At 39.0% G+C, this 17,292-nt stretch overlaps 1 protein-coding gene across 1 annotated transcript; it reads right to left on the reverse strand.

The window, feature by feature from the left end:
• Positions 1-280: 280 nt before the first annotated feature.
• Positions 281-2,759, reverse strand: LOC108481875 (uncharacterized). The gene is made up of 6 exons (XM_017784943.1): positions 2,613-2,759; positions 1,965-2,105; positions 1,670-1,858; positions 954-1,152; positions 603-747; positions 281-461 (listed from the first exon to the last, which is right to left on the reverse strand). The coding sequence occupies exons 1-6, from the start codon at positions 2,757-2,759 to the stop codon at positions 281-283; spliced, it is 1,002 nt and encodes a 333-aa protein (XP_017640432.1).
• Positions 2,760-17,292: the final 14,533 nt, after the last annotated feature.

Consider the following 17,292-nt stretch of genomic DNA (forward strand, 5'->3'; position numbering starts at 1 on the left):
AAACATAAATCCTAACCGCTAACAGTCAGTCTCCCTTAAGAATAAAACTAAAAATTTTGCCAAGGCCCAGACTCGAACCTAGGCTTCCTAAACACTCCCAAACACACCCAAATCACTAATCCAATAAAGCAAACATGAAATTTGTGTCAAAGCATGCAAAATTATAGACCCTACATTATTGGGCCGTTACAAATCTACGCTCCTTAAAAAAATTTTAGCCCCAAAATTTACCTGGTCAGAATAAGTGAGGGCATTGATGTCGTATCACCTCTTCTGGTTCCTACGTGGCCTCTTCTGAACCGTGGTTACGCCAAAGCACCTTGACTAGTGGAACAGATTTCTTCCTCAATACTTTAACAAAATAATCCAATATCTGCAACGGTTCTTCCTCGATAGTTAAATCAAGCCTAACCTTAATTTCCTCAACTGACACGATGTGCGAGGGATCAAAAAGGTACCGCCTCAGCATTGAAAAGTGAAACAAGTCATGAATCCTATCCAGCTCTAGAGGCAACTCAAGTTGATAAGCGACCGGTCCCACATGCTTAAGTACTCGATAAGGCCCAATAAACCTAGGGCTAAGCTTGCCTTTCTACCCAAACCTCAAAATTTTCTTCCATGGTGAGACTTTAAGAAAGAAATAATCCCCCACCAAGTACTCGATCTCTTTATGCTTTAGGTCTGCATAAGACTTCTGCCTATCAGATGCTTCCTTTAATCGATCTCGAATCAACTTTACCTTGTCTTCTGTATTGAAAATTAATTCTGGCCCCAGAATTCACTTCTCACCCAATTCAGTCAACAGGTAGGAGTACGACACCTACGACCATATAACGCCTCATACGGTGCCATTTGAATACTGGACTAGTAGCTATTGTTATACGCAAACTCTGTCAATGGCAAATAATCCTCCCAGTTGCCTCTAAAATTAACTATAAAACTTCTTAACATGCCTTCCAGTATCTGAATCACCCTCTCTGACTGCCCATCTGTTTGAGGGTGGAACGCAGTGCTGAAATCCAATCTTGTACCTAAAGCCTCATGTAACTTCTTCCAGAACTGAGATGTGAATCTAGGATCTTTGTCAGATATGATAGAAACTGGTACACCATGCACTCTCACAATCTCGAACACATTCAACTTGGCCAACTTCTGCAACGAATAATCAGTGCGGATCGGTAAAATAGGCAGATTTAGTCAATCGGTCTATAATCACTAATATCAAATCCTTCTTAGTAGGCATTAAGGGTAGCCCACTTACAAAATCCATGGCTACCCTCTCTCACTTCCAGAGTGGAATTTTAACTGGCTGCAGTAACTCAGAAGGTAGTTGATGCTCAGCCTTAACTTACTGGCATGTCAGGCACTTACTCACATAATTAGTAACTCCGCATTTCAACCCTGGCCACTAGTACCGCTCACAAAGATCTCGGTATAACTTGTTCCCACCAGGATGCATAGCATATAAGCTACTATACGCCTCTTGTAGTATAGACTGCCTCAAACTCTAATCTCTCGGCATGAAAACTCTTCTACGAAAACATAATACTCCTTCACTATTTAGCCTAAAATATGTAGTCTCACCATTCTTGACTTGTCAATAACGAGAAACTAGCGACTCATCCAGCAATTGTTTCTCCTTAATTTGATCAGTCCAAGTCAGTCTCACTTGCAGTTCAGCTAACAAGCTACCATTATCGAATAGACTGAGACGAGCAAACATTGCTCTCAAATCAGATACAACCCTAAGGCTCAGTGCGTCAGCTACCACATTAGCTTTACCAAGGTGGTACTCAATTGAACAATCATGATCCTTAAGTAACTCTATCCACCTCCGTTGCCTAAGATTCAGCTCTTTCTGAGTAAGGAGATACTTGAGGCTTTTATGATCTGTGAAAATAATAGTCTTTTCACGGTATAAGTATTGTCTCCAAATCTTTAGTGCAAATATCACCGCAACTAACTCTAAATCTGGGGTAATTTGCCTCATGAGGCTTAAGCTGATGAGACGCGTAAGCAACCACTTTACCCTCTTTCTTCAACATACAACCCAATCCAATGTGTGACGCATCATTGTAGACAATAAATTCCTTCCCAGACTCTGGCTGTATCAAAACAGGGGCCTTAGTCAGAACATCCTTCAATTTCTCAAAACTCTCTTGTTGTTTATCAGTCTAATTGAATGGTACCCCTTTACACAGTAGCTTGGTTAGAGGTGCAGCAATCAGTGAAAACCCTTCAACAAAATGTCTGTAATACCCAGCCAGACCCAGAAAGCTTCGAATCTCAGATACCGTCTTTGGTGGTTTCCAATCCACTACAGCTTCAATTTTTCGAGGATCCACCCTAATTCCCTCTGCCGACACTACATGACCCAGAAACGTCACTTCTCTCAGCCAGAACTCACACTTGTTGAACTTTGCGTAAAGCTAATTTTCCCTCAAAATTTGTAAGACAATTCGAAGATGCGCATCATGATCCTCTTCGGTCCTTGAATACACCAGAATGTCGTCTATAATCACAACTACGAACTGATCCAAATAAGGCTAAAATACTCGATTTATCAAATCCATGAAAGCCACTGGTGCATTCATCAATCCAAACGGCATCACTAGAAACTCGTAATGACCATAGCGAGTTCTAAACGCAGTCTTATACACATCAGCCTCCTTAACCTTCAGCTGATGATACCCATACCGAAGATCTATCTTGGATAAAACTGTAGCTCCTCGCAGCTGGTCAAACAGATCATCTATCATCAATAAAGGGTGCTTGTTCTTGATAGTCAGTTTGTTCAATTGATGATAATCGATTCATATGCGCATGGATCCACCCTTCTTCTTCATAAACAACACCAGTGCTCCCCACGGGGACACACTCGGTCGAATGAATCCTCGGTCCAATAGCTCTTGAGTTTGAGCCTTTAACTCTACCAGCTCCTTCGGTGCCATCCTATAAGGGGAAATGGACACTGGAGTTGTTCCAGGTAGGAGCTCAATGCCGAATTCGACCTCATGGTTTGAAGGCAAACCAGGAAGTTCTTTAGGAAATACATCTGATAAACCATAAATTATACATATTTTTTACCCCATGTTTAATGCATTTTATAGATGATTTCTCATTAGAATTGGTGAATTTGATGCTTCTAATGCTTTAATATCATATTTTGTACTCAGGAGAGCACCAAGAGTCAAAAGGAGCCAAAAACGAGCCAAAAAGGGACAAAACGGACCAAATCAAGAAGATGACACGGCCTAAGCCTTGCCACACGGGCATCTCACACACCCGTGTCTTTTGAGGGTGTCGAACAAGGCTTTCACGATTCACATGGCCTGGTCATTGACCCACACAGCCGTGTTCAATTTAACGGATTAAACACGACCGTGGCACACGGGCGTGTCCCTACCGAGCCCAAGTTAAGTCCAATTCGGAAAAGGCCACTTTTGAGGGCTTCTAGGCATTCCAAAGCCTATAAATACACCCTAGAAGAGGACGGAGAAGGGGGTAAGGAATTACCCTAAGAAAGCCAATTGATCCATCTCAGAAGCCGGATTCATCATCAAGACTGAATATCTCTCCTCAATTTCCCTTCAAGAGTTTTGGGTTTTCTTTATGTTTTGTATTATTTATTCTTCTGAGATGTTTTCTTATTTAGTTATGAATTAAATCCCCTAAATACCTAAGCGGAATGAAACCTAAGACGAATCTTGATATTATTTTCTGAGTCATATGATAAATATTTAACTTGTTCTTAATTATGTGTTCTTAATTCTTGTTTTGATATCCCAGGATACTGATTCAAGACATGCTCTTATTCAGATGAGGAATAGACCCTGTCTAAGAGTACTTTTGTCATAATTAGGCGAAGTTGATTGCACGCCTAGAAATTGGGTGACAAGATTTTGCCGAATTAGGGTGAAACCTAATAAGGGGATCCATAAATCGAGTTAATGCAACCCTAGAGTGTTAATTAGAGAAAAGTCTCGGTTATTCAATTTAGGGATTAGACGTTATTAGTCTTGAATAGGGATAACAACATAACTTAGGGATTGTGACACCCCTAAATTGACCCTAGTCGGAAAGCGGTTTCGGGACCGCTAAACCGAGTCACCAAATTATTTGAATATGATATTTATTGTCTAAAATATGTGAATATGAATGTGTGAAAGTTTTAAGCTTCGATTTAGTTAATTGCATGTGAATTTAGTTAATAGGACTTATGTATGACACTTTTAAAATGTGATAGTTAATCTATAAGGATCAATTAATGCATGTCATATGAATAAAGGGTTTGCATGTCAAATATCCATTATTAATGAGTAGTGGCCGGCCATGGATGGGTCATTGATGATAATATGAATTCTTTTATTAGCACTATGAGTTTAGAAAATAAAAGAATGAATTAACAATGATAAAACATGAGGTGAGTGGGAGGAGAAACCAAAGTTGTCTCCCCTTACTCCCCATTGCCGTGACTAGTGAAAGAGGAGAAAACAAAGTTCTTTCTTTGTTGTTCAACTTGGCCGAATAGAAGAAGCAAAGGAAGGGAAGAAATTTCGGTCACTTGAATCCTTAGGAAGGTTAGTACATTGTGTTGAAATTGTGAAATAATTACTTGTTTTAGGTAAATTATCATGGTTCTTGCTTAGCCCATGCAAAAATTTCCACTAATGATGGGTGAATAGAGCCTTCGGCTAAGGTTATAAGGGAAGAAATTTTGATTGCTTTACTTGAATCTTGATGATGAATGTATTGAGGAAAGAACTTGGTCTTTCTAAAAATATGAATGGTTAAAGCTCATACTAGTAATAGCCGAATTAAAGAATGCTTGATGTCATGAGTAAATGCTATTCATGTTAATTGGATGAGAAAGGGTAGTTGGGTGAAGTAGAGTCTATCAAATGAGCACATATGTTCACTAGTTGCTAAATGAAGAAAAAATCGGCTAACAAGGGAGTACTAAGGTCGAATATGATTTTGAATATTAGTGGTGTAGTTGCCGAATTTGAACTATGAAGTTATTGAGTAATGTGTGTGTTTTAAGTGATAGAATTGAGTGAATGCTTGGAATGTGATATGTATGAATTATGTGTTAAATTAAGGTTTGCTAAGCTAGCTATTAAGATGAAGTGCAAATGTTAGTATTTGATTGCTAGTGTATATATGTGTACTAGCCGAGCTTTGAATTTAAATAATGGTTGGAGCACCATGTGTTGTAATGAGATTATTTGAGTGAAATCATAGATATTTATATGATGAATTCGATTGTGGATATACATGCTTAAATAAGATGCACACATGAATGAATAGATAGCTTGGTGTTTGTAACACCCCGAACCCGAGACCGTTGCCGGTGTCGGACACGAGGGGTTAACAAGCCAAAACCACTTATGGCACCGACCAATTTGACATTCCAGGCAAGCTGGAAAACTGCGTTGCTGTCGCCTTAAAAAGCATATCTCGAGTTTCACAACTCAGAAACTGATTCCGTAAATTTTCCATGAATTTAGACTCATATATCCATCCATGGATTTATTTCTAGAATTTTTGGTCGGGCCAATTGGTACAGTTTATTAGTTAAAGTCACCCATGTTACAGGGGTCGACTACACTGACCTTCGCGTGTTACAACTTGAATATCTCTCTGTACAGGGTTTCAATACTGATGCCGTTTGTTTCTAATGAAACTAGACTCAAAAAGAAATCTGCACATATTAGGAATGACTTCTAATTCATTCTGGATAATTTATGGTAAATTTTCAAAGTCTCGACAGGGGACCCAGAAACCGTTCTGGCCCTGTCTCACGATAACTTTAATATCTCTTAACACGTAACTCCTATGACCGTTTCGTTTCTTCCATATGAAAGTAGACTCATCGAGGTTCATTTACATAATTCTTTCACTATTTAATACCATCCCTACAATTTTTGGTGATTTTTCACATTCCCGTTACTGCAGCTGGCAGCACCTGTTTTTAAGGTAGGTCTTACCTATTTTGTAGTCTCCATGAACCAACTAGTCTTGCCATACATAGGTTCACCTATGATCATTTTTAGCCATTCCAATGGCTGATCATGTGACCAACACTCCCATTTCCAATCCATAATCACATCATGAAACCATATATATATATACAAATCACAAATGGTCTAAGTTCGTACTTTACTTCTACGAGCCATTTTCGCATGGCCGTACACATGTACATCACAACACATTTGAACCAACAAGGGGTAGTCCTATACATGCCATTTCAAAGTTCAACCAAAATTATACCAAAATGGAGGCTTTGATAGTGTGGATGACTTCGACTTCAATGACCCGTATCCGATCGCTAACTAACAAAATCTATAAAGCGAGAGCCAAAGCAACGGGTAAGCATTTTGATGCTTAGTAAGTCTCAAGCAATAAAATCAGCTTTAACTAAAGCATTACATTCACATAGCCAAATGAATCATTTCATTAATACACATTCACATAATCATACTTACTTCACACTTCATCATTGTATACTTTCACAAGATATCAACCAATTCAATAGCTGAAAATTCGTTAGTCGATTGAACGAATGTTACTCAAACATATCGACTTTTCCAATGCACATATAAACATACCTTATCCTTTGGGCTTTTCGAGCGTACTAATTAAATTTATTACAGCAATCAACGCCACCTTCAGCCCAAGCTTCTTCGAATACAACCGGATATAACCACATGCACGAATGCCTTGGTCTTAGCCCGGATAGAACGACTTGCACAAATGCCTTCGGTATTAGCCCGGATTTAACAACTTGCACGAATGCCTTGGTCTTAGCCCGATTTAGTCACTAGCATAATTGCCTTCGGTCTTAACCCGGATTTAACTACTAGCATAAATGTCTTTGGGACTTAGCCGGATATCATTTAATTGCTCATGCACACACATACATCAATAGTCATTACACATCCATGTTTCGTTTTTCGTTACTAAGGCTCAAACACAAACATATCACTAGCATAATCGCCTTCGGACTTAGCCCGGTATCATTCAAATACTCATACACACATAAATCAATAATCATTACACATCCATATTTCATTTCACATAATTCGAGTAGGGTCATTTCTTTAGGACTTACCTCGGATGTTGTCGAACGGCTTCAACGGCTATTCGATCACTTTTTCCTTCCCCTTATCCAATTGTGGCCCTCTAAGCTCTCGAGCTTTATGTTAACAAGTAAATTGATTTAGTCGTTTGAATATCAAAGGGGAATCCAAGGTACTTAGCCCTTATAAGGCTGCACACAATTATATTCACACACTTGAGCTCATTAATTATAACATAGCATCAAGCACTCATATGGCCGATTATACTTAGTCATACTTGCACCAAATCAACAATAATTTCAAGGTTTTCATACTATACATGCACTAGGCCGAATGTACATGCAAATTTCACAACCATTCTTCAACAAATTTCTCCTTTAAAGAAACATATTTATTACTTTCTTCATAACCAAAACATCATGTGCAAACATATATACACATATAGGTGTAAGGTCGAATTTCAAGGTATCCATAACCATCCAAAACACAAATTTTTAACTAACATGCAAGAAGCATAAACCATGCTCATGAATGCATCATGGCCAAATACATCACAATCATGCCCCTTTCAACTTCGGTCATGGTTAAACAAAAAAACTCAATGTCTTACTCAAGATTGCTACAAAGAAATTTCAAGAGTAGTCAATCCATCATTGCATGCATCATTAGCAAGCTTCACATTTAGCATGCAATGACTTTAACACAATAATAACCTTGGCCAAATACCATTTCCATGGCATAACAAGGATTTGAACCATGGCTAACATGAACATCAAGTTAGCAACCAAAACATGCATGAATCTCATGACACAACCTCATACATACCTTAATCTTGATGCAAGTTTAGCCAAATCTCCTTCTAGATCTCTTCTAAACAAAGAAAATGAAGCAAAATCTCTTCTTCCTCTTAAGAATTTCGGCCAAAGGAAGGAGGGAAAAGATGAACAAATTTTTTGTTTTTCTTTATCACCTACACGGCAATGGGGGGATGCTACACTCACACACATTTTTTTTGTTTCTCTTCCCACATTTTAATTATTAATCATTTCTCTCATGCTCCATTAACAAAACATGTTTCAACATGTTTTCTTTTCCCATAAACCATGTCATGGCCGGCCACCACCTATAAAAAGGGGGAATTTGACATGCAAGTCCATTGTTTTGCATGCATGCTTTAATTAGTCATCACACATTTCCCCATCATACTTTCAAAGTTTACTACTAGGTCCTTTCTAGTGAAATTCACATTTATAGCTCTAAATCAAAACATCAAAATGTCACACATGAATACACACATATTATAGGCATCAAAATAAATTTTAGATTATTTTTTATGCCTCGGTTTTGTGGTCCCAAAACCACGTTCGACTAGGGTCAATTTTGAGTGTCACAACTCTCCCCACTTAAGAAATTTTCGTCCCCAAAATCTTACCGTAAATAGGGTTGGGTATCGCTCTTTCATAGAGTTCTCGGTTTCCCAAGTAGCTTCTTCTATCCGTGTTTGAGCCATAACACTTTCACTAGCGGAACCCGCTTGTTTCGCAACTCTTTCACTTCACGTGATAGGATACGAATCTGTTCTTCCTCATAACTCATATTGGCTTGAATTTCAACCTCCGATGGACTAATCACGTGCGATGGATCGGATCTATAGCGTCGAAGCATCGAAACATGAAAGACATCGTGAATCTTTTCGAGTTCGGGGCAAAATCGACGATATGCCACCGGACCGACTCGCCGGATATCTCATATGGCCCAATGAACCTCGGGCTCAACTTTCCCTTACGGCGAATCTGAGTATCTTTTTCCAAGGTGAAACCTTGAGAAACACTTTATCTCCCACCTAATGCTCGATGTCTTTACGCTCAGATCCGCGTCGACTTCGACGATCGGAGGCTATCTTCGACTTTCACGGATTACTTTCACTTTACTTCAAAGATCTCTAATCAAATCCACCCGAAAATTTTGCTTTCACCGAGCTCACCAAAACAATGGTGTACGGCATTTACGACCGTACAAAGCCTCGTAGGGTGCCATCTTAATACTTGATTGAAAGTCGTTGTTGTGTTTAATTCAATCAAAGGCAAATACCATTCCATGAACCACGAACTCGAGGATGCAACATCTCAACATATCCTCAAGTATCTGAATTATCAGCTCGGATTGACCATCGGTTTGGGGGTGAAAGGCGGTGCTGAAATGCAACTTTGTACCCAAAGCTTCTTGCAACTTTTTCCAAAATCGCGAGGTAAATCTCGGATCTCTATCCGACACGATGGAAATAGGCACCCCGTGTAATCTCACAATCTAAGAAACGTACAGTTCGGCTAGTTTGTCCATTGAAAAGTCCGTACGTACGGGGACAAAGCGAGCTGACTTAGTCAATCTATCTACAACGACCCAAATCGCATCCTTCTTACTCACTGACAGTTGCAGTCCGGATTCGAAGTCCATTGTGACTCGATCCCATTTCCACTCGGGTATCGTGATCGGCTGAAGTAATCCTGAAGGCACTTGATGTTTCGCTTTCACTTGTTGACATATTAAACACCTCGAAACAAAGTCGGAGATGTCTCGTTTCATACCATGCCACCAAAACCGATGTTTCAAATCGTTGTACATCTTCGTACTCCCCGGGTGGATCGCCATTCGGCTACAATGGGCTTCGCTCAAGATATCGAAATAAGTTCCGAATTCTTTGGAACACACAGACGACTCCTGAACCTCAAACAATCGTCATCATCGATCTGAAACTCCGATTCCCTGTTCGGAACACACTCAGCCCGTTTTGCAACCAACTCATCGTCGACCTTCTGAGCTTCACAAATTTGATGTATCAATAATGGTTTGGCTTTCAATTCAGCTACTAACACGTTGTCGGATCGAACGGACAAGTGCACATTCATTGCTCGTAAAGCGAATAATGATTTACGACTCAAGGCATCCGCAACCACATTCGCCTTTCCCGGGTGATAGTCAATGACCAGCTCATAATCCTTTAACAGCTCGAGCCCACGTCTTTGTCGCAGATTTAAGTCTCTTTGAGTCATCAAATATTTGAGATTTTGTGATCCGAATACATGGCACTTCTCACCAAATAAGTAATGTCGCCAAATCTTTAAGGCGAATACGATAGCGACCAATTCGAGATCATGGGTCGGATAATTTTTCTCATGTGGCTTTAATTGGCTCGACGATAGGCCACAACTCGACCTTCTTGCATCAATACACAACCTAACCCAAGTAGGGAGGCGTCACTATAAATGACAAACTCTTTGCCAGATTCGGGTTGCACTAGAATTGGGGCTTTAGTCAAATAAGTTTTCAGTTGATCGAAACTTTTCTGACATTTCTCCGTCCATTCGAACTTAACATCCTTTTGGAGTAGCCGTCATTGGCGTGGCTATCGTTGAGAAACCTTTACAAATCGTCGGTAATAACCGCAAGCCCCAAAAGCTCGAACCTCGGTAATATTTCTGAGGCTTCCAATTAAGTATGGCTGAAATTTTGTTCGGTCGACTCGAATACCCGATGCGATATCACATGCCCCAAGAAGCTAACCTCTCTTAACCGAACTCACACTTCTTGAACTTAGCATATAATTGCTTATCCGTAAAATTTACAAGACTAACCTCGGTGTTCAGCATGTTCGGTCTCATTTCTTGAATAGACCAAGATGTCATCAATGAACACGACTACGAACCGATCCAAATATGGTCTGAAGATCCGATTCATTAAATCCATAAATACCGCAGGGGCATTAGTAAGCCCAAACGGCATCACTAGGAACTCATAGTGACCATATCTCATTCTGAAGGCAGTCTTGGGTACGTCCGAATCTCGAATTCGCAATTGATAATAGCCCGATCTGTGACAGCCCAAAATAGACCCTAGCCGGAATGTGGTTTCGGGACCACTAAACCGAGTCATAAAAATAATTAATTGTTATATTCTATGCTTACTATGTGTGTGCATGCATATGTGGAAATTTCATTCTCTAATTTTACCCATTTGTATGAGAAAGTATTAAATAGGGATCAAAGTGAAACATGGTGAAATATGATAGGCTAATTTTAAATGGCTTGTTAGTACATGTTAACAAAAGGTGGAGTTGCATGTCAAATAATCCCTTCCTAAGGAGGAGTGGCGGCCATGACAAGGTTATGGGCAAGGGAACATGTTTCCAACATGTTTTGCTAGTGGTGTATGTAGGAAGTCATAAAATAAAGACTAGCATTAAAGAAAAAAAAATTGTTCATCCATTCTAAACACTTTGGCGAATGTCCTAAAGAAAGAAAAGAAAATTTGTTCATCCTTTCTCATCTCCTTGGCCGAAAATACTAAGGGAAAAGGGGAGGATTTTGCTTCATGCTTGGGTTGGAAGAGACCTAGAAGGAGATTTGGCTAAGTTTGCATCAAGATTAAGGTATGTATGAGGTTGTGTTGGGAGTTTCATGCATGGTTTGGTTGCTAATTTGATGTGCATGTTAGCCATGGCTCAAATCCTTGTTATGCCATGGAAATGGTATTTGGCCAAAGTTGTTATGGTGATAAAGCCATTGCATGCTAAGTGTGAAGCTTGATGATGATGCATGCAATGATGGATTGTCTACTCTTGAGTAAGATTTTGAGTTTTCTTTTGTGTTTAACCATGATTGAAGTTGAATGGAGCATGATTGTCATATTCGCCATGATGCATTCATGAGCATGGTTCATGCTTCTTGCATGTTAGTTAAAATTTGTATTTTGGATGGCTATGGACACCTTGAAATTCGCCATGCTCATATTGTATATATATGTTTGCACATGATGTTTTGGCTATGAAGTAAGTGATGAATATATTGGTTTAAAGAAGAAGATGTGGAAGAATGCTTGTGAAATTGCAAGCACAATTCGGCCTAGCACACATATAAGTGCTTGATGCTATATTATAAGTTTTGGACCACAATGTGCAAAGCATTAACTAGTAAAATGCATGCTGTTTTTGTGAGGTATTAAGTGCAAAATTGGCCTCAACATGTACATGAATATTCGGCCTTGGGTAGCCTATAGAAGGCCTTAGCTTTTCCTTGATGCTCAAATAAATTATATTGAATTGCTTGATGTAGTATAAAATGTGCATGACCATTGTGTATTCAAGCTAAAGAGTGGCCATATGACCATTTAAACTCCTTGTCATATTCGGCCATAAGCAAGCACAATGAGGTTTTAATAAATTGAATTTGTTTGAATTAGCTCAAGAGCTAAGAGGGCCACAATTGGACAAGGGGAAGGAAAAGGTGATCGAATAGCCGAAAAGCCGTTCGACAACATCCGATGTAAGTCCTCAAGAAGTGACCTTACTTGAATTATGTGAGATGAAGTATGGATGTGTATGATTATTGATTTATGTGTGTATGAAATTGAATGATACCCGGCTAAGTCCGAAGGCGAATATGCTTGTGAATATATGTGCGTTTGAGCCTTAGTATTAAAATGAAATATGTATGTCCAATGATTATTGATGTATGTGTACATGAGAAATTGAATGATATCCGGCTAAGCCCGAAGACAATTATGCTGGAAATTATATCCTGGTTAAGACCGAAGGCAATTGTGCTAGTGGCTATATCTGGCTAAGACCGAAGGCATTTGTGCGAGTTATTCTATCGGGCTAAGACCGAAGGCATTTGTGCGTGATTATATCCGGTTATATTCGAAGAATCTTGGGCTGGAGGTGAGTGTTGGTTGCTGTAATGAATTCAATTAGTACACTCGAAAAGCCCAAAGGATAAGGTGCGTTATATGTGCATTGGAAAGTCGACATGTTTGAGCAACATTAGCTCAATCGACTAATGAATTTCAGTTATTGAATTGATTGATACTTTGTGAAAGTATATAATGATGAAGTGTGAAGTAAGAATGTGTATTAATGAAATGATGCATTTGGCTATGTGAATGTACTGCTGTAATTAGAGTTGATTATATTCCTTGAGACTTACTAAGCATAAAAAATGCTTACCCGTTACTTTGGCTCTCTGTTTTATGATTTATTTCGATAGCAATCGGATTCGGGATCAATAAAGTCGAAGTCATCCACTATCACGCCTCTATTTTGGTATAAATTTTGGTTGAACTTTGAAATGGCATGTATAGGACTACCCTTGTTGGTTGAATATGTTGTGATGTATATATATGCGGCCATGCGAAAATGGCTCGTAAAAGTGAAATGTCGACTTAGACTAATTGTGGTTTGTATGTATATATTTGGTGTCATGATGTGGCTATGGCTTGGAAATGGGAATGTTGGTCATATGATCAGCCATTGGCATGGTTAAAATGATCATATATGAACCTATGTATGGCAAGACTAGTTGGTTCATGGAGACTACCAAATGGTAAGACCTACCTTAAAACAGATGCTGCCAGCTGCAGTGACGTGAATGTGAAAAATCACCAAAATTCGTAGGAATGGAATTAAATAGTGAATAAGCTATGTAAATGAACCTTGATTAGTCTATTTTCATATGGAAGAAACGAAATTCGGGTGTTACACGATCTCAAATCTATTTTTGAGAACACTGATGTAACACCCCAACCCGAGACCATCGCCGTGTCGGACACGAGGGGTTAACAAGCCAAGTCCACATATTTTGCCCACCAATTTGACATTTTCAGTCAGGCTGGAAAACTGCGCCACCGTCAGCTTTAAAATCATATCTCGAGTTTCAAAACTCGAAACTGGTTTCGTAAATTTTCCTGAATTTAGACTCATATATCTATCCATGGACTTATTTCTAGAATTTTGGTCGGGCCAATTGGTACAGTTTATTAGTTAAAGTCACCCATGTTACAGGGATCGACTGCTCTGACCTTCGCAGTGTTACAACTTGAATATATCTCTGTACAGGGCTTTAATACTGGTGCCGCTTTGTTTCTAATGAAACTAGACTCAATATGGAATCTGTACATATAAGGCACGACTCCTAATTCTTTCTGGATAATTAGTAATTTTAAAGTTACATAGGGGACCCAGAAACCGTTCTGGCCCTGTCTCACAATAGCTTTAATATCTCTTAACAAGTAACTCCTATGACCGCTTTCTGCTTTCTTCCATATGAAAATAGACTCATCAAGGTTCATTCACGTAGCTTATTCACTATTTAATACCATTCCTACAAATTTTGGTGATTTTTCCCATTCACGCCACTGCAGCTGGCAGCATCTGTTTTAAGGTAGGTCTTACCTAGTTTGTAGTCTCCATGAACCAACTAGTCTTGCCATACATAGGTTCACATATGATCATTTTAACCATACCAATGGCTGATCATGTGACCAACATTCCCATTTCCAATCCATAATCACATCATGACACCATATATATATATATACAAACCGCAAATAGTCTAAGTTCAGATTTCACTTTTACGAGCCATTTTCGCATGGCCGTATACATATACATCACAACATATTTAAACCAGCAAGGGTAGTCCTATACATGCCATTTCAAAGTTCAACCAAAATTTATACCAAAATGGAGGCTTTGATAGTGTGGATGACTTCGACTTTAATGATCCCGAATCCGATTGCTATTGAGCACAATCTATAAAACAGAGAGCCAAAGCAACGGGGTAAGCATTTTTTATGCTTAGTAAGTCTCAAGGAATAAAATCAGCTTTATATAAAGCAATACATTCACATGGCCAAATGCATCATTTCATTAATACACATTCACATAATCATTCTTACTTCACACTTCATCATTATATACTTTCACAAGGTATCAACCAATTCAATAGCTGAAATTGTTAGTCGATCGAGCTTAATGTTGCTCAAACATGTCGACTTTCCAATGCACGATAAACATACCTTATTCTTTGGGCTTTTCGAGCGCACCAATTGAATTCATTACAGCAACCAACACTCACCTCCAGCCCAAGCTTCTTCGGAATACAACCGGATATAACGACGTGCACGAATGCCTTCGGGTCTTAGCTCGGATGTAGCCGCTAGCACAATTGCCTTCGGGTCTTAACCCGGATATAATTTCCAGCAATAACGTCTTCGGGACTTAGCCCGGATATCATTCAATTGCTCATGCACACATACATCAATAATCATTAGACATTCATATTTCATTTTCGTTACTAAGGCTCAAACACAAATATAATCACTAGCATAATCGCCTTCGGACTTAGCCCGGTATCATTCAAATACTCATACACACATAAATCAATAATCAATACACATCCATATTTCATTTCACATAATTCAAGTAGGGTCACTTCTTGAGGACTTACCTCGGATGTTGTCGAACGGCTTTTACGGCTATTCGATCACTTTTTCCTTCCCCTTGTCCAATTGTGGCCCTCTAAGCTCTTGAGCTAATTCAAACAAATTTAATTTATTAATACCTCATTATGCTAGCTTATGGCCGAATATGACAAGGAGTTTAAATGGTCATATGGCCACCCTTTAGCTTGAGTACACAATGGTCATGCACATTTTATACTACATCAAGCAATTCAATACAATCCATTCAAGCATCAAGGAAAAGCTAAGGCCATCAATCGGCTACTTAAGGCCGAACATACATGTCCAATTTGAGGCCAATTATACACTTAACACCACACAAAAACAGCATGCATTTTACTAGTTAATGCTTTACATATTGTGGCTCCATACTTATAATACATCATCAAGCACTCATATGGCCGATTATACTTAGTCATACTTGCACCAAATCAACAATAAATTCCAAGATTTCCACATCATAGGTATTCTAGGCCGAATGTACTTGCAATTTCACAAACATTCTTCAACATTTTCTTCTTTAAACAAACATATTCATCACTTACTTCATAACCAAAACATCATGTGCAAACATATATATACATATATGTGCATGGCCGAATTTCAAGGTGTCCATAGCCATCCAAAACACAAATTTTAACTAACATGCAAGAAGCATGAACCATGCTCATGAATGCATCATGCCCAATACATCACAATCATGCCCTTTCAACTTCAATCATGGTTAAACAAAAGAAAACTCAAAGTCTTACTCAAGATGGCTACAAAGAAATTTCAAGAGTAGACAATCCATCATTGCATGCATCATCATCAAGCTTCACACTTAGCATGCAATGGCTTTATCACACTATCAACTTTGACCAAATACCACTTCCATGGCATAACAAGGATTTGAACCATGGCTAACATGAACATCAAGTTGGCAACTAAAACATGCATGAATCTCATGACACAACATCATACATACCTTAATCTTGGTGCAAGTTTAGCCAAATCTCCTTCTAGATCTCTTCTAAACAAATAAAATGAAGCAAAAATCTCTTCTTCCCCCTTAGTTTTGGCTCAAAGAAAGGATGAACAAATTTTTTTCTTTCTTCCTTTACAACTCACGGCAATGGGGGAGAAACCACACTCACACACACATTTTTTTTTCATTCTTTTCTTACCCATGCTTATTTGTTTATTATTTCTCCCTAATGCCCAACAAAACATGTTTCATGACATGTTTAGCCCATATTTCTTGGTCATGGCCAGCCACCACCTATAAAAAGGGGAATTTGACATGCAAGTCCATTGTTTTGCATGCATGCTTTAATTAGTCATCACACATTTCCCTATCGTACTTTCAAAGTTCACTACTAAGTCCTTTCTAGTGAAATTCACCTTTATAACACTAAATCAATCATCAAAAAATGTCATACATGAGCATACACATATTATAGGCATCAAAATAAATTTTAAATTATTTTTATGCCTCGGTTTTGTGGTCCCGAAACCACATTCTGACTAGGGTCAATTTTGGGCTGTCACAACTGAGGCTCCCTTCAGTTGATCGAACAAGTCATCGATACGTGGTAACGGATATTTGTTCTTTATCGTCGCTTATTAAGTCGACGATAGTCGATGCACACCTCATGGTTCCATCCTTCTTTTCACAAACAACACCGGCGCACCCCAAGGCGAAAAACTCGGCGAGCAAAACCTCTATCCACCAATTCTTGCAATCGAGCTTTCAACTCCTTTAATTCCGTTGGTGCCATACGATACGGAGCTATCGAAATTGGAGTGGTACCGGTACCAATTCGATGCCAAATTCTATTTCCGAACAGTGTGGTAAACCCGCAATTCTTGGAAAACATCCGGTATTCACAAACCACCGCACAGATTCGGGTTTCTTTTCGACTCCTTGTCATCGAGC

This window comes from Gossypium arboreum, chromosome 7, assembly GCF_025698485.1.
Source record: "Gossypium arboreum isolate Shixiya-1 chromosome 7, ASM2569848v2, whole genome shotgun sequence".
Classification (NCBI taxonomy): Eukaryota; Viridiplantae; Streptophyta; class Magnoliopsida; order Malvales; family Malvaceae; genus Gossypium; species Gossypium arboreum.